The sequence below is a fragment of the Cyprinodon tularosa genome, unplaced genomic scaffold, assembly GCF_016077235.1.
Source record: "Cyprinodon tularosa strain WSP-4 unplaced genomic scaffold, ASM1607723v1 ctg430, whole genome shotgun sequence".
NCBI lineage: Eukaryota > Metazoa > Chordata > Actinopteri > Cyprinodontiformes > Cyprinodontidae > Cyprinodon > Cyprinodon tularosa.
In genome coordinates, this window is record NW_024039153.1 from 1,014,560 (window position 1) to 1,032,770 (window position 18,211).

Consider the following 18,211-nt stretch of genomic DNA (forward strand, 5'->3'; position numbering starts at 1 on the left):
TTGGGCCTACCTGCACACCGGCTCCATCATTACCAGAGGAGTATTTGAGCAGCGGGCTGTCACCACCTCGACGCCAGAGTGTTTGCCAGTGTTGGGTACTCTAGCCCAGCTGAGATTAGCAGAGTCTAACCTAAGCTTTGTTTCTCTGAGTCTAATCTTGTTTTTGTCTTTGCTTTTCGGCAGGAAGCCTTTCCTGTGTAACTGGATAACCTGGACCTTCTCCCCCTGGAAGGATTACTGAGTACACACTGAGCAGGGGTAAACTTCCACATGATCTGTTCAAGTCCTCTTTGGAAAACTGGATTGGAATTGGAAAACCAATTGACACTCTGCTCCTTTACTCCTCTGGGTCCAACATATGTCTACCTATCCGCTCTCCAACGATTTCCCTCTCTTCTGGATTAATTCCCCATAAACTGGATTCAAGGATTAACAAGAGCCCCCTCAAACGTGAGTTTCTCTCCAGCTATATTCAAGCCTCAGTCAATTTTTCTACAGTCCCTGAACTGTTCACTTTGACCTCTCCTTCAGACTTTCTGGTTTCGGTTCACCAGTCCACCGAGTTCCAGCTCCTAATTCTTTTTTTCATCAACATTCAATAAACCTGTTAAACTTTTTCCCTTGGTCTCTAAGTGGTTCTCTGCCTGTGGGTCAGATCACTTAAACCCATTATGACAGCAACAGATTTAGCTCTATTATTTAAATGCTGCAAAATTAAATTACAGCACACCGTGATGATACAGGAATGGTGATCAAAATACATATCTTTATTTCATTGTTTGTGCAGCAATAATAAAATCTGATAACCTAAGGCTGAAAATATTGTCTTAATCCTAGGGATGCACGATATTGGGATTTTGGCCGATATCCGATATGCCGATATTTTAAAACTCATGTATCCGATAACCGATATCGATACCGATGTTAAAGCTGGACAAAAATAAGTAGTCATTGAAAATAGCAGTTTTGTTATCCATTTCTGACACTTTGAAAAATAATATACTCAAATATATTTTCATATGCTGATATCAAATAGATTTTTAAAAACGCGGTATCGATCTATTTTACTTTCAAAATCTCATGAAATTTCATCCTTCTGTTACAAACTCTCGTGATATTTTGCAAATTCTTGTGAAATTTTGTTAGTAAAATAGATCGATACCGCGTCAATATATCAACATATAAAAATATGGCAACATTTCGTGAATTTTTGGGGGATTTCGTAGCATAACGATGACATATAGCAATATTTCATTGGTAAAAGAGATTGATATGGTGTTTTTAAATGGCAATATATCAGCATATGAAGATATTGTGATATTTTAATGTATCAATATTTTTTCCCTCGTCTTTAGAAGTTTTTAAGTCTGTAAAAAAGAAGTTTTTGAGGAAGAAGAAGTAGTATTATTATTATTTTTTTTTTTAGACTTTAGAAAATCAGAAGCTGATCAAATATCGGATTAAATATCGGTGGGGTGGCCGATGTCCGATATTCAGTTTTAAGGCCGATACCGATAGGGGGCCGATTATATCGTGCATCCCTACTTAATCCTGTTGTGCCTGATTTTGCTAATTCAAATCTACAGGAGTAATAGTAGGAATTTTATGAATTCAACATCTCATGATACCACAAAAAATAAAATTTTTATATTAAAGGATATACATTCAGGTAGCAGAGGTTTAAAACAAGACCAGTGTATTATAGGATCAGTAGTTTAGTGTCTTACCATTGAAGTGTTGTTGAAGACAGTTTTGTAAGGAGTTGAGTTTCCTCGCAGAGAGCTGGTTCACAGACTCATACGCCTTGATGAGGTCAGTGAGAGACGACCCTAAGCTGGCCAGCTCCTCAGAGGGATATTTTCTGCACAGTGTGTTGAGGCTCTCCCTGGTTGAGTCAATACTACCCTGCTGATTTTGAAGCTCTTTCTGAAGGTCCTGCCAATAATGTTCAGAAATGAGTTTGGGTTTTTATCTGGAAATGTCGTTAGATCTGACAAAGGTCTTTCCATTTGGTTTTTTTCAGATAACAGATGGTTCTACTAATATTTAACAGTTGTTATGGTTGTACCTTTACTCTGCAGATGTCCTCGGGATCTGATCCCGATGGAGAGGAAACCAAAGAGTCTTCCATGCTCTTTAGCCAAGCAGACATCTGTGAGATGTAGTCTTCTAGCTGTTTACGCTGAGATCTGAAGTCAGTCAGGTTCCCTTGAATCTGTTCATGCAGCATCTGAACAGAAGTGATCTTCTTCCGTAGGTCAGTCTCCAAAACCTTTGTGTGTTAACAGAACCAAAACATTGGCACAATATAGGCAATGTAAGTTTGTTTAAATAACACAATTCAGTACAAGGACAAGTTTAATGTTTCACATTAATTAGAAAATAAAATAGAAGAAAAATAGTAAAGATAAAAGCAGGTTGGGAAAACAAAAACAGTTGGACCACAAACCTAAACTAATAACACCTCCATTAACAGTTTAACTTCAACAGTCAAAGGCAGTTCTAAACAAATGGGTTTTTAACTTTAAATTGAAAAAAAATTTTCTTTCAGCACTTTTACAGTCTTCTGGGAGTTTTGCTACAGATAAGTGGAACATAGGAACAACGTTTGGTTCTAGTCCTGGGTGTACAAAGTAATGTAGGGTTGAACTAGAAGGCCTGAGTGGTCTGCGAGGTTGATAACTGACAACAGATCTATTATGCATTGAGGTGCTGATCTATTCAGTAATTTATAGACTAACAAAAGGATTTTAAAGTCTATTCTCTGAGCTACAGGGAGCCAGTGGAAGGACTTCAGACCTGGGCTGATGTCTCTACTTTCTTAGTTGTAGTGAGAAAACAGGGAGAAGCGTTTAGGTTCAGCTGCAGCTGTCTGATTGGCTTTTTAGGCAAACCTGTGAAGACACTATTGCAGTAATTGATTCTACTAAAGATACATGCATTCACGAGTTTTTCTAGATCCCGACTGGACATTAGTTATTTCTTCCTGGAGATGAGATGTTCTTTAGGTGATAAAGAACATAATCACTAGTTCCGGGTATTTTCAATAAAGTAAAGTTTTTAAAAAGGAAACAACTTAAAAATGTATTTTATACCTCAAGGGAGTTTGGGTTTTCATTCATGATGCTACAACTAAGATATAGCCCTTGTTGGGCGTTGGTTATTGTCTAAAAAGTTCAGCTTTTTTGGAGTCTAACATTTAAATCAATGATCTGCATTTTTTAAATAAAAACTCACAGTGGAGACGTCTGTCTTTGCCTTCCTCAATATTAAATATTCCCTCTAGTTCTCCAAGTTAAATATTCTCTCTGTAGTTATTTTCTAAGTTTGTTTGGCTATTTATATTTATAACACACATTCACTTTTTCATAAAACTCAAACACAACTGATTGACTCATATTCACATGCAAGGCCTTCTGGATGTTTCTTTCAACTAAACCCAATTGAAATACATTTACAAACCCTTAATCGGCCTCTGAAATCAGACTGTCCCTTTTCATGGTCATGATTTTATGGGTTGGGTTGTGACCGCACGGATGGGGATATTTATTAACAGTTAGTAATATGAACAAATACATTATAGTAAAATAACAATAACAATAGAGTTCTATTTCTCAGGGGTTTGCTGCATAAAAGGCCTGATTTGATTTAAAGTTTGGTTTTTAGTAATCAATTACCTGCAATTTAGCGGGAGTATCTTCGCTGTGATAGCACTTGGTCAGCTGGGAAACTTTTGTTTGGAGGACATCAAGTTTCTGCTCCTTCTCTTTAATTTCTCCCTGTTAAAGAAACCAAAAAATAAACATGTTCTACAGCCTCTTGATTTAATTAGATGTGTCCTTTAATAACCGATCCTGATTAAGCAGAAAAAAACAATCTCTAATTTTTTATGACCTCTGAAAGTCTTTCTGTACCTGTAGCCCAGAGAGCCTCTCTGACACCTTCTGACTGTTGCTGAAATTGCTCAGGATTTCGTTCAGTTCCACCACACAACTGCTCGTCCAACCCTCGATGTCCTCGTTTAGGCTAAGCACATCACCCCACAACTCAAGACAGTGACGGAGCCGATCAATGTTTTCTTCTATTTTCTCAGACACCTAGGGAAAAATTTAACAGGATCATGTGATTGACTCAGAACTTCTGTGGTTTAAATGCTCACAATATAAGTTTAAAAAGTCTGTGTTTATAGACAATAGCCTCTGCTTTAGCTCATTAATGCTGAAGGAAGTGTTGCAAAAAACATAGCTGTGACTAAGACATAAACATTTAGTGTGTGATTGCGCTCTGAGAAGGTTGCAAGTACCCGGTTCGATCCCTAGGCACCACACAATGGCAGCCCACTACACCCAAAGGGGATTGGTTAAAGGGAAACGGCGTTTTTTTTTTTTTTTTTACATTGATCCCTTGATTTTACGTTATTACATCATGTTCTACTCAAACATATGAGTTTTGTGTCATTTGGAGCCGTTCTGAAGATATTCCGTTAGGTTATATCCAAGTAACGTCTTCCTATGGGCAACGACTTGAAGGCACAAACTAAACTGTTCATTTATTCTTTATGGTACGCCAGCATTCAGAACATGTAGGACAATCACTGTCCCCCAGACATCCACAGTTATATTATTTATATTAATATTTTTTTAAAACGAAGTCTACTGTGTATGATGTCTTCCGTGCCCACCGGCTAACATTCATTCATCCTGTCCGCTGAACTGATGCTAGTTTTCCTCACATGCCTGGAAGATGTCTAGTGCTACTACCACAGATGATCTCGCTCTCCAAATGGAATTGAACGATTCAGATTAGCTAGAATGAATACAAGGGGTAGAGCGTAGCCGCCTGTGGACGAGCTGCCTGTCGCAACTCCAGTCCGGCGCGCGGATGATGTCATACACACATAAATAAAATAACGGCGGATGTCTGGGGGACAGTGATTGGCCTCCATGTTATGAATGCTGGCGTACCATAAAGAAAAAATTATGAACAGTTTAGTTTGTGCCTTCAACTCGTTGCCCATAGGAAGACGTTACTTGAATATAACCCAACGGAATACCTTCAGAACGGCTCCAAATGACACACAACTCATATGGGTGAGTAGAACATGATGGAATAACGTAAAATCAAGGGCCCAATGTAAAAAAAACACTGTTTCCCTTTAAATACAGAGAGTGCATTTCCCCATTGTTGGACAATAAAGTGGTTTACATAAACATCCGTTGAACCGTCTGCTAGTAGCTAAATTACTAACACATTGTACCAATACAATGTATTTGAGACAAACTTACATCCAGCCAGTGATCAACAGTTTTCTCCACATCTTTTCTGATCATTTCACAATCGCACTCTGGGATCTTCTTCAGTTCAGTCACGAGTTGTTTTCCCTTGCCTGAAAACTGATCCAGTTCCCGCTGCTTGCCACCCATATCTGCCTTCAATGATTGATGCTGCAATGAAGGCAGAGGAAGAAAAAAAGGTTTAATATAGGTAATCAATCAAATGTTTGATCACAAATGATAGAAAAGAGTAAGAACGGTTTCTGGTCAAACCTTGGTTAGTGATCTCTTGGTTTCCTCATAATCCTTCAGAACAGAGCTGATGTCTACCAGAGGTTCAGCTGTCTCCATGATGCCATTGATGCTGGTTTTCAGGGTTTGGTATTCCCTCATAAGCCCAGCAAGGACATTACAATGTTCTTGTCTGAAAAATAAGGAAAAAAGTTTAAAAGAAAAAAAAAACAAGCTATAGGTCATTATGCCAAAAAATGTTAAATCATGCCAACATATCCATTGAATCCTCACAGTACCGTTCTGCTATCAGCCTCTTTGTGTCCTCCCATGTTGTCTCCAGCAGACTAATTTCCCTCAAAACCTCCCCTGCCAGTTCTGCGTCTCTCTGCGCCAGCTGGTTGCCTTTGTCCCTCAGCCACTGTTCTTCATGCTGGTGTGACTGGAGCTCGTCCTCTAACTGGTTAAAGAACCGAAGTCTGATAAAAAAGGACGGTGGCTTGTTACTACATCTCAAAAACACCACAAACACACATGATGGTTATAATTGTCTTGAAAAACTGTTCATATCATTTTAACTTTCACACATTTTCTCACCTTACATCCAATATTTTAATGTGTTCTGTTGGTCTTTTATGTGATAAACTAACATAGATAGAAGCATAAATGTGAAGAAGAAGGAAATAATACAAGATAATAGCATTACTTAAAAAATGCCTAAAAAATGCAACAATCTCAATTTTTTCGCCCTCTTAAAATTTGATACACTAAATAAAACCTATTTAAACCAGTTGTCTTTTACAAGGGACTTGATGAATTAAATATTTGACGTCTCTGAGTGTAACACACCACCATGCACACAAACATGTCTAAGGACAATTTATTCAAAGTTGACAGTTATGTTTTTGCAACTTGGGAGTTGAACCCAAGACCTTCTTGGTGCAAGATAATGGTGCTAAAACTATGGTGGGCTACTGGGCAGCCCATATAAAATCAATAATCCATAAACACAAAGATAATGGCACAACTGGAAACCTGTTTGGAAAATAAATGCAGCTAAAAAAAAGAACCTGAAGAAAACTGTAAGCCAGTGTAAAGGGTTTCCTGGAACAGATGTTCCCTTTTATTCTAAACAGAATCACAGCTGCAATGGAATAATTTTGGTAAAAGCATATAAGAGTCAGATCTACAAATTTACAAGAGGATCAAAACATTCAACCCGTCTGACTAATCTTGATGCATTCGTCAAAGATTAATTGTGAGCGTTTCGATGTGCCTGTCACTATCCGATCCGTCCCGGAAAAACGATCTATTAGCCTATTTGCGCATGCACAACCAGATATAGATCCGTGTTTCCATAAAAAAGGTAATTATGATAATAACATTACGTATTTAACTCACTAGAGAATGCTAATACACATCTTTAAAAAAAAAACATTTTATGACTTTTCTTAGAAAATGTTGATACTTTTTAACATATTCTCTGTTAAACTGCTCGTATGTCATCGTCAGACATGCTCAGAGTGGTCTGGCAAAATATGATTACGGTAAACAATGTTTATCTGCAATTTAGTTTTTTTGTTTCTACATAAAACCCCAAAATACTAGATTAATCTTTAAATCCAAAGCCAAAAAAGTTAGCTCCCAGAAGTTGTGTAGGATCCCATTTCCGGCACACAGACGAGAAGAGTGATAAAACAGAAAGGATTTTAATGAATTATTTTCTCAGGAATTAACTTATTAATCTATTACACATTATAGTTCAGTATGCTTACTATTTTTTAGGAGGAAAAATTTTATTTATTTCCTTTTTACAAAATAAAATTGAGGGCGACCCGGATGTATATTAAGTTGTACATGCACAAATGAAATGATGGTACGGATCGGGCTTCCGAGACGGATTCGGTGGCGACAGAGCAAAGCTGGCAGATTTACCTCAAAAGGCTGGCAGCTGTAATGTACATTTGCATATTATTGATTCCTAACATGTGCATGTCACACATGCACATTTTTTCTTCATTTGAAAACTAAGAATTTGTTTCCTTCCAATTCACAATATACATTCCCTTGTTCTTTTCACTCCCAGAAAAATCTGTAAAGCAAACTGTTGTATTTGCTTATTGGCACCATACCGTTGCTGTAGAGCATGCAAGCTGGGCTCTTTGAAGGTCTGGTGGTCAGCTTTCTCCTCAATGTCCTCCACAGCCTTGAGCAGCTGCTCTTTCCGCTGTCGAAATGACGTCCACAAAACACCCAGGGCCTCCGCTTCATTTTGCTTCGAGCCAAGCAGGTTCCTGACTGTATCCAACTCAGCACTCAGTGAATCAGCAAGCGAGCGGCATGATTTACGTGAACCCTCTTCAGCCCCTATGTGGAGATGAGCTTTACAAAGGCTGCTGTCCAGATTGACAGCTGAACTCTCCAGATTACTTATGTCAGGAATAACAGTGGCAAGTTCTTGCTGAAGCTCCTCTACCCTCCCACGGTCCCAGCTCCCAGCGTTCTCCACAGTCTGTCCGAGACCCTGCAGAACTCCAGCCACCACACTGTGAGTCTGCAAGAACGTCTCCAGCTTCTCAAGGCACTCGAACTGCAGCTCAGCTAAACGTTGAGCCTCACAGTAAGACTGAAGACAGCTTTCTACTCTGTTATTGAGGATTTGCGCATCACCGGGCTCACAGATCTTGCAGAGCTTCTCAGACTGTTCCTCTAAGCTTTGCTTCATGCTGGACTGCTGCTGTAGAGCCAACTTTGTTTCCTGTTAGGGTCAAAAGACAAAGACTAATTAAAGCCTAATCTAAATCGAAGGGTGAGTCTGAGGAGTGGGTTAAGGAAGCAAGGGCTTGGAGAAACAAGATTTTTAGGAGGTTAAGAAGGCTGCAAGGAAGTGCAGCAGAGTAACTAAACAGGGTTCTCTCAGAGCAGAGCTAAGGAACTATATTCATTGGAACATGCAAATGAAGACTGTGGTGATTGTAATCCATAATAGCCAATAGGTGCTTAAGCCAGTTTGCAATATAATATCTGTTAGCAACATCTGTTAGCAACATCTGTATTTGAGTGACTTTGAACGTGGCATGATTGTTGGTGCCAGAAGGGCTGGTCTGAGTATTTCAGAAACTGCTGATCTACTGGGATTTTCACGCACAACCATCTCTAGGGTTTACAGAGAATGGTCCGAAAAAGAAAAAACATCCAGTGAGCGGCAGTTCTGTGGGCGGAAATGCCTTGTTGATGCCAGAGGTCAGAGGAGAATGGCCAGACTGGTTCGAGCTGATAGAAGGGCAACAGTGACTCAAATAACCACCCGTTACAACCAAGGTGGGCAGAAGAGCATCTCTGAACGCACAGTACGCCGAACTTTGAGGCAGATGGGCTACAGCAGCAGAAGACCACACCGGGTGCCACTCCTTTCAGCTAAGAACAGGAAACTGAGGCTACAATTTGCACAAGCTCATCGAAATTGGACAATAGAAGATTGGAAAAACGTTGCCTGGTCTGATGAGTCTCGATTTCTGCTGCGACATTCGGATGGTAGGGTCAGAATTTGGCGTCTACAACATGAAAGCATGGATTCGTCCTGCCTTGTATCAACGGTTCAGGCTGGTGGTGGTGGTGTCATGGTGTGGGGAATATTTTCTTGGCACTCTTCGGCCCCCCTTGGTACCAATTGAGCATCGTTGCAACGCCACAGCCTACCTGAGTATTGTTGCTGACCATGTCCATCCCTTTATGAGCACAATGTACCCAACTTCTGATGGCTACTTTCAGCAGGATAATGCGTCATGTCATAAAGCTGGAATCATCTCAGACTGGTTTCTTGAACATGACAATGAGTTCACTGTACTCAAATGGCCTCCACAGTCACCAGATCTCAATCCAATAGAGCATCTTTGGGATGTGGTGGAACGGGAGATTCGCATTCTGCAGCAACTGTGTGATGCCATCATGTCAATATGGACCAAACTCCCTGAGGAATGCTTCCAGCACCTTGTTGAATCTATGCCACGAAGAATTGAGGCAGTTCTGAAGGCAAAAGGGGGTCCAACCCGTTACTAGCATGGGGTACCTAATAAAGTGGCCGATGAGTCTATATTTATAAAATTAAACTAATTTTATAAAATTTGACACTGGCATTTAAGAGATTTAGAAAAAATATCCCACCTTTACTTGCGTGGATGAGCCCTTTAGGTTACCAATGTTGATCTGAGGAGCTGTATGGAGGTTAGAGAGTTTGTTCTCACTCCACTCAGAGAATTTAAGAAGATCCCGGTCAAACTGGTCCACCAATGAAACGTGGCTCTGAAGCTCTGTGATCCTAGCAGAGAAAAGGGATTCAAACTGAAGCTTAGTTTTTCATTAAGCTGTTATAGCACAAAACTTTTCTCCTCTGGCTGCATGTATGTCTCCAAATAAATTGGAAGTAATTGATAAAACAATTAAATTCACTAGATATGTTCACTATGCTTTCAAAAAAAAAAAGCACCTTTGAGGGATGACTTCCTGTTGGACCAGCACTCTTTGCTGTAGAGTCTGAAGCTTATCTTTAAGCTCTATAACATTCTCCTCTGGTGCTGTGGGGTACAACAATACCCCCAGAGAGACCAAGTCATCGTGGGCCTTCTTAAGAGACTCTACCTCATGTTGCAGAGCCTGAAACAAAAGTCAAAATGTAATACCAATAAGGTTAAGTTGTGGTTATATTGCTTAGATGAACATTACTGTACCTGCAAATCCTGTATCTCATTGCATAGTTTGGCTTTGTCAGCAGAAAGACACTGACTTTCTGGTTTAGATGCAGATTCACTTCTCTCCAGGCAGGTCTCAAAGTGTGAAAGCTGCTTCTCAAACCTGGCGTAGAACACAAACATTTGAAGTCTTAAAAAGTGGGATTTAAATCTCTGTTCTCACTGTTAGCTTCTGTTCTTTAGGTTAAGACAGAAAAAGCAGCTTGTTGCTCATAAAGGATTATATGTGGACCGTCCGCCAAATCAAAGAAAATATATTTTGTATGTCCTTAAGATGATCTATGACTGTTCTATGCTGCTATACGAATGTAATCTATTTCTTTTATTTTTGATTTTTAAGCTCACTTTTATGTCATAACACTGGAATATGCCTGTTTTGTTCATCTTTTGAAACTAAAATACAGTTTTTGAGTTAGGCTATACATATATATATATATGCTGATGAAGGTTCTCAGTCATCCAGGTCAAAGTCATTCAGTCTTTTCAGACACTCCAGCAATCCCTTATGTTGCTGGAGTGTCTGAAAAGCTCAAGAGGATTTTCTCCAAACACAAGATCCCAGTACATTTCAAGCCAAACCAAACCCTTAAACAGAGGCTAGTGCATCCTAAAGATAAAACCCCCAGACCGAATATGAGCGGAGTGGTATATGCTGTTCAGTGCAGCGAGGAATGCTCTGATCTTTATATTGGCGAAACAAAACAACCTCTCCACAGACGCATGGCCCAACACAGAAGAGCGGCCGCCTCTGGACAAGACTCCGCAGTACACCTACACCTTGTGGACAAAGGACATTCTTTTGAGGACCAGAATGTCCATATTCTGGATAAAGAAAATAGGTGGTTTGAGAGGGGTGTGAAGGAAGCCATCTATGTTAAGAGAGAAAAAACAACTTTAAACAGAGGTGGTGGACTCAGATTCCAGCTTCCAAAAACATACAATTCAATCATAGACATGATCCCTTCCAGATATCACCAAACCCATCACAGAGGAACGAGGGACCTACCCGCCCCAGCCGGTGAACAATACCTCCTTAACGACCAACCCTTAACAATCATAGACAGGTTTCAGGTATTACAGGAGACAATCCCCCCCCTTAATGGCAATCCCCCCTTTAACGACCGACCCCTAGAATCATAGACAGGTTCAGATATTACAGGCTAACGATGGAACTAACGACCCATTCATCGGTTACCATTGCATGTTTCCAAGCGATACAAGGCGTTGTCTATATAAGACTCAAACTCACTGCGGATCCAGACATTTGAATTGAGAAAGCTTCCTGGAGAGGTGGCGAAACGTCTTCAAATCTTGAAGACCAAGTCCAGTGGATATTTTTGAATTTTTACGGAATATATATATATATGTAAATGTTTGTATATCTGGAGTGTGTAACAAAAGAAATTTCCCTCTGGGATTATTAAAATATTTCTGATTTTCAAGTCTGGCAAAAGTTTGTCAAAAGATTTACGGCGAAATTTGAACTGGGTCATGCTAATTTAGTCTTACCTGACAAGAGCAAATTTATTTGTTTTAATGTATAAAGATACACATTTCTATTTTGAATGCAAAACTCAAAGCTATCCTTTAATATAGCAAACCGGAGGCTTTAACAGAAAAGCCGGATTTAAATTGAAGTTTACTTAAATAAATTTACTAAGAGGTTGACTTCTAAGAGCAACTTTTACGTAAGTTGAGAGAAAGTAGGCTTAGCACTAGCATACATTACACGTTTGTAGATTTGTAGTGTTTGTAAAATAGCATTCCAATAAATTAGATAAATGTTTGTGGCTATAATGTGAAAAAAAAAAAGTTAAAAAAAATCTTTTTACGGCATTATGGGAATTTAATGCATATTTGGAAATGTGCACAAATGGGAATTTAATCTTTTTAAAATAGCTGCTCTGTCTTTTTCTTTAATATCTCAGCTATTAAATTAGATTATGATAAAAAAAAAAAACAGCAACGTTAACTGTAAAAACTGCGCGGGAATATTTGTCGTATTGCCCTTAATAGCCGGATATGAAGTTACAGTATTATTCAAACATGTCTGTATTTCAGCTCGTATTATACATATAACTATAGAGGTTGGACATCTGTAGAAAAACTCATACTTTTGCCACATAGAAAGAAGGTTTTCCAAAGTGCTCTGCTTGTCCTTTGCTTCCTCCAGGGCTTGTTCGTAGCTGGTGTTTAGCTCAGTCACAGCCCTCACTGCATGCTCCTTGTCACTGATTCGTCTGACACTAGCTGACAGCGACAGAATGTTGCCTTTCAGCTGCTCCAGACTCTGACAGACATCCTAGGAAACAACAACAACATTTACCAACAACAACTGCCTGTCAACTCATGCTGGCACATAAAACAGCTTTTAGAAGTGAATTACTTTTAAAAAATCTGTTTTATTTGTAAAGATGAGAGCAGATTGTCATACCATGTGACTCTGAAGGGCTTTGTAAGTCTCGGATGATGACATGCAGGATTTAATAGGATTCTGCAGTTTTTCTTGAAGTTCAGAAATAGATGATTGTACCTTAAAGAGAAGCAAAATTAAAACACAATGTAAGCCAATATACCAACTCTTAAGGTTATGCAGTGAGAGTAATGTTAACTTTATCAACCTTGTTTAAGTTCAATTTAAACTTCAGTTGGTGAGAGGAGCTTTCCTCTAGCTGCCCATTAAATTGCTGAACACTCTCCTTCAGCTCTTCCCAGTACCTCCCAATTTGGGTGAGTCGGGCCTTAATGCGTGCTGCTTCGCCCGACGATACAAACTGGGCCAGTGCTTGGGAGTCTGTCTCCAACTGGGAAAAGGATGCAGCCCGATCTTCAAGTTCTGCTTCAACATCCTGAGATATAAAAACCAAAACATAGAAAAAGATGACATTAAACACAGTCCTCTGGAAAATTGATGTCAGGAGCAAATTTTAAGTGTTTTTCAGCATGACTTAAAATGGCACAGGACGAAAAAGATGATTTATTGCTTTTATAAAAAATCCAAACACATTTTCTTTCAATTTGTTGATCATATACAACCACAAGTCAATACTTCAATGCAGCTTTATGGTGAAGCACATTGTTTTTTGTAATGAGTTGTAGTAGGTCTTGATAGCTGTTGACGGAAAGGATCTTCTCTGGCGCTCTGCCTTGTACCAGATCTGGACAAGCCTTTGGCTGAAGACACTCTATGATGTTTAACAGTCTTCTGAAGAGCATTGTCACAGTTGTCCATAATCCAGAATCTTTGTGAAACCATCTGCAGTGGCTTCAGAGAACTTCCTAAAATGGAGCTGGGCTTCTCATCTGCTAGTTGAGCTTTTTTAAGTACCTTACTCGAACGCAGATACCCCAGCAGATGATGGTAGAAGAGATCACACTCTCCACAACAGACTTATAGAAGATACTTAGCATTTTGCCGGAAACCCTGAAGGACCGAGGCTTCCTTAAAAATGACAGTCTGTCCTGTTCCTTATTATAGTCCGAATCGCAGTGGCCTCTCCGGTCTAGTATGTTGTCAAGGTGAACACCGAGGTATTTATACTCCTTCACTTTATCCCCTACTTCCCCTACGATGCTAATGGACAAAATTTTGTTCACATTCAGAATCATTATTGTTTCCACACCATGCCACAACCAACTGTAGAATCATTTGAAGGTTACAGGAGTCTTTCTTTTACTGAAAGTCAGACATGGTCAAAGAGAATAGTGAGAGTACAGCTCCCTTGCTGATGAACGCTTGTTCAAAGTTGACTTCCCCAAGCAATTGTTGAGTCTTCTGTAGATTCTGACAAATCTATCCCCCCGCATTTTCTTTCTTTTCTTTTTTTTTTTTTTACAGTGTCCTGTCTGGCAAGGTGGCAATAAGAATAATTGTCTTGATGCCAAAAGGAGCCCAACAGATTTTACTTTCACAAGTGTAGCGGTATGGCAATTGCCATACTGCTCCACTGGTTTCATGCATATAAATTGCTTTATTATAATTATGCAGGGAGTTTTACAGTTCATATGGACACTGCAATGCAAGTAGAGCAGAAAAACAGAAGAAGAAAAAAAGGAAAAAGAAAAAGAAAAAAAAGGACAAAAGATAAAAGAAAGAGGAGATAGAAAGGAGATAATGACAAAACATTTTCAGTCTGCTTCATCACCTGCAACGAGATGTAAAAAGAACAGCACAACCAAAAGACATGGTACGAGATATACAATAAAGCAACACCTTGAAACTATCGCTAAAGTAATATTATTAAGTCTGACATGTACTCTGTGTTACCTGAAGATATGAATGTGGGCTTTCTGTATGGAAGTGAGTCTCTAAGTACCTGAAGCCAAGCACCTGTAGTTGTTTGTGAGGGTGAACTTGTGCATGTAAAGTTTTAACCATAGAAAAAATGCTCAATAGTGGTTGTGGAGAGCTGGAGAGGCACCCCCCCCAGAGCACTGAGTCCAGCGCCGGGAGACCCAAAGCCCCAGGCGCCCAAAGGGACCCCAGAAGCGAAGGCACCAAGGAGGGGCCAGCCCCGGAAATCAGACCCCCACCAAGGGAGGAGGAGAGACAGCCACAAAGAAGCCCCCCAACCACCGCCATGCGGGCGCCCCAGGGAGCCGCGGGGATGAGTCCGTGGGCCCCGCCGGCAGCCGGCCACCCTGAAGTAGGGCCGGGCACCGGACACCGGCCCCCCCACGGCACCGACCGAAACGCCCCAGCCCCACAGAGCACCGAAACACGCCCCGCCCCCCGGCACCAAGCCCTGGCGACCGGCCGCAACACCCACCGCGACCGCACCACCCAGGAAAAACACACAGGCGGCCCCGCCCGCGGCCGGGGCCCATGCGCATCCGCCACAAACCGGCCGCGAGCGCTGCGGGACCCCCCCAAAACGCCCCCCTGGCCAAAAGCGCAGCCCCACCCCACCAAGACTGACGCCAACAGCGCGCAACGCAACACATCGTGCACAGAATCACCCCAAGAGCAGAAAAGCGGCCCGGCGCAAAACCGCAAGAAGAGCAGACCGCAGCCGGCGCAACCCCCCCCCCCCCCCCCCCCCCCCCCAGCAGCCCGAGGGGCAGCACAAAGCCAGAGCGGAGCGAACCACGCAGCTCCGCCACCCCGGCCCCCCAACGCACGCCGGCAAGAGCCAATCCAACCCCCACCCGCCCCGCAGCCTCACCCGCCGCGATCAGCGGGAACAAAGCAGCTCCGCCATGCCTCCAAGAGGGAAAACCCACCCGAATACCCAATCAGCGCAGCCAGCCCGCCCACACCGGCCCCCCAACACCACCCCCGCCGGAGCCGCCCGGACCCCCACACACCAGCGGCGCGCCGCCAGCAGGACCCCCACCCAGCAGGCCCGCCCGCCCCCCGAGAAAACAGACATGCCAAACCCCCCCCCCCCCCCCAAAAAAAAAAAAAAAGGAGCCCCCACAATGCGACACCAGACACCGACCCGCCCGCAACCGCTCCCCCCCACCGAGGAAGCAAGAGAGAAAAAAAATAAAAATAAATAAATAAATTAATTAATTGATTAATAATTACAATTAAAATAAATATGCAAGAGGAGAAATGCGAGCGGAAAAACCGGAGCCCAAAACAGGACCCAAGACTCGCACCCCACCATGCCGTGCAGCTCCCCTCCCCCCTGAACCGATACCACAGAACCGGCATAAGAAAAAACACCGCCCAGGAACCGGCATCGCACCAAAGGCACCGGCACCGACACCGAAGATCCCCCAACAACACCCAGCCCCACCCCGAAGTGGATCCAGTCCCGGGCCCCAGGGATCCGAGGCCCCAAGGGCGACCGACCCCCAGACAGGAGCCCCAGCAAAGCCCCGGCCGGCCGGGGCCAGCGGAAAGGCCGCCAGGAATGAGCCAGCAGCCCCCCGGGCATCCACCCCCAGACCCCAAGCTCCACCAGCGCACCGGTGAGCCCCGACGCCAGCCAGCTGAGGGAGAGCAGGACGGGGGGAATGGGCTCCGCACTTAGCGGAGACTTGAGATGTATTTGGGAGAGGGTGATCCCCCCAGCATTTTCACGTTTGTGTATTCATTGTACCTTGCTAACTGTCCCTATTGTAATGCACGTAACAGTGATATGACCAGCCCTTCTACATGAGACTGGATAAAGGCTGAAAAAAACTAGAGCAAGTGAGCTGCATTTTTCCCCAGAACTTTTCATTACCTGCCCCTTCAACATTGTTCCTGAGCTGAGAACAGGTCATAACCATGCTTTTCCAACAAGGCAAGGCAGAGCCTATTTATATTATCCATTCACCCACCGACTCATTTATATTGCAAAGCTCCTTCCATGAAAGAAAGAACAACTTAGAGAATAATTGTATTTTGTCTTGTCTGGCCTTTTCATGTCATTCAACATTTCAGCTTAGAAAATGACAAACAGTATGATTTCAGTATTGGAGTAACATTTATTTCACCCAAGGAAAAGCACTACATATGAAGCCACAATTGTCCCATTTAGCAGTTTTTACAAACCCAAGGGGAGTCCTTCCTGTATTTGCGACAGGTATACTTTATGCAGTGCACACAACGCTCAGTGCTGTGGTTCCTGTTGCAGAGATTGCACACCTTGCCTGCTTATAATAACAACGATCAAATCTAAAAAAAAATAGAGTTCAGCACATATTCCGAAAGTAAGAGTTGTAGTATGAGCTAGATGAGGTTATCTATGTATCCTACAAGTTTGGTGGCACTACAATGATCTATAGTGTAATTAATGGCTATAATTATATGCTTATAAAAACGAAGAAAAAATCTTGAATAATACAGTTTGGCCTATCTTCCCAAAGTAAGATACAATGTGGTACAATGATCTATAGTGTAGTCATTGCTCATTTTATAATTATTCAAATAATAAAATAGAGGTGCCATTTGTCATTTAGGCTTTGGGACATTCCTCATAAAAGTATTATTTTCAAATCCAATAAATGTGATATGAAAGACATCAGATTGGATACACATGAAATTAATTTGATAATAATCCACGTCTCCTTGGTGACGCTTTTGAATATTTCTCTCTGATTATTTTTATGTTTTTGCAACTTGCAGACGGTCCCTAACCTTTGCAGAGGAGCGAGCTCTACATAGTGTCCAATGTAATTCTCCCAGCACAATAGGAGACTAGTTTTGAGGAAACTACAGTTGTAGCTCACTGTCTGCCTTGCTGTGGTTGCGGCGAGTCGTCTGTTTTGTAGAATAAATTAATCAGCCGACAAATTATTAATTTCGGAAAAGGCGAATCTGTGAATACATTGCCAACTTTACTGCAGTCTCTCTTCTGCTGCAGCACCGCACTGAAGTGACTTGAGTAATATTTGCCCCCTGTAAATAGGGCAGATTGTCATTATTATATAAACATTCTTGCTTTCTCTCTCTACAGCGTTCCAGCTCATGCAGCTATTTTTATTGTACAGATACGTTATCGTCTGATTGCTTCGCTGGTGGCCTCGCTGTCTGAAATCATTCCAGTGTTGGTGACTCTGATGACGTAGACGTAGTTATATTTAATTACAAATAAATAGGCCTGTGGAGTGATATTTTCTCTCCAGTTTCCTAGCATTTTGCTTCAAAATGCGCAGCTTTGCATTAAACCAAAGAGCAAGCTTTCTATTTTAACGGTTTTCATTTTCAAAGGAGCTGCGTTGTCTAAGGCAGTACGCAGAGAACTAGTGTTATGCCATATGCCATGATCATACCTTTTGGAAAGTGGGAACCAGTGTCCATATTTCATCCTGATAGGATGACCAGAGAAGAAAACGCAGCTTTGGTGAATAACAGCTTGGGGACTTCAGCAGCCCCCCTTTTTCAGCCAAAGCAGTCACATGGAAGTCACAGAGGTGTGAAAACCTACCCCCCTCCCTGTGAGGACAGAACAAAACCACAGAGCACACAGGATTCTTCCTCTTTTGCCTCTCTTCTCTTTCTCCCTCTTCTGATCTAGCCTGCTT

General features: G+C 41.8%; 1 protein-coding gene across 1 annotated transcript in view; it reads right to left on the reverse strand.

Moving 5' to 3' along the window:
- The window catches only part of syne1b (spectrin repeat containing, nuclear envelope 1b), a 178,025-nt gene that overhangs the window by 104,656 nt on the left and 55,158 nt on the right, over positions 1–18,211 (reverse strand). The window contains exons 36-49 of the mRNA XM_038299516.1: positions 12,874–13,101; positions 12,687–12,785; positions 12,367–12,554; positions 10,232–10,355; positions 9,991–10,157; positions 9,669–9,822; positions 7,637–8,262; positions 5,804–5,983; positions 5,547–5,697; positions 5,286–5,444; positions 3,915–4,097; positions 3,678–3,779; positions 2,069–2,272; positions 1,728–1,935 (exon numbers count right to left, since the gene is read on the reverse strand). Of these exons, the coding sequence (XP_038155444.1) occupies positions 1,728–1,935; positions 2,069–2,272; positions 3,678–3,779; positions 3,915–4,097; positions 5,286–5,444; positions 5,547–5,697; positions 5,804–5,983; positions 7,637–8,262; positions 9,669–9,822; positions 9,991–10,157; positions 10,232–10,355; positions 12,367–12,554; positions 12,687–12,785; positions 12,874–13,101 (2,773 nt within the window). The remainder of the gene's footprint in view (positions 1–1,727; positions 1,936–2,068; positions 2,273–3,677; positions 3,780–3,914; positions 4,098–5,285; positions 5,445–5,546; positions 5,698–5,803; positions 5,984–7,636; positions 8,263–9,668; positions 9,823–9,990; positions 10,158–10,231; positions 10,356–12,366; positions 12,555–12,686; positions 12,786–12,873; positions 13,102–18,211) is intronic.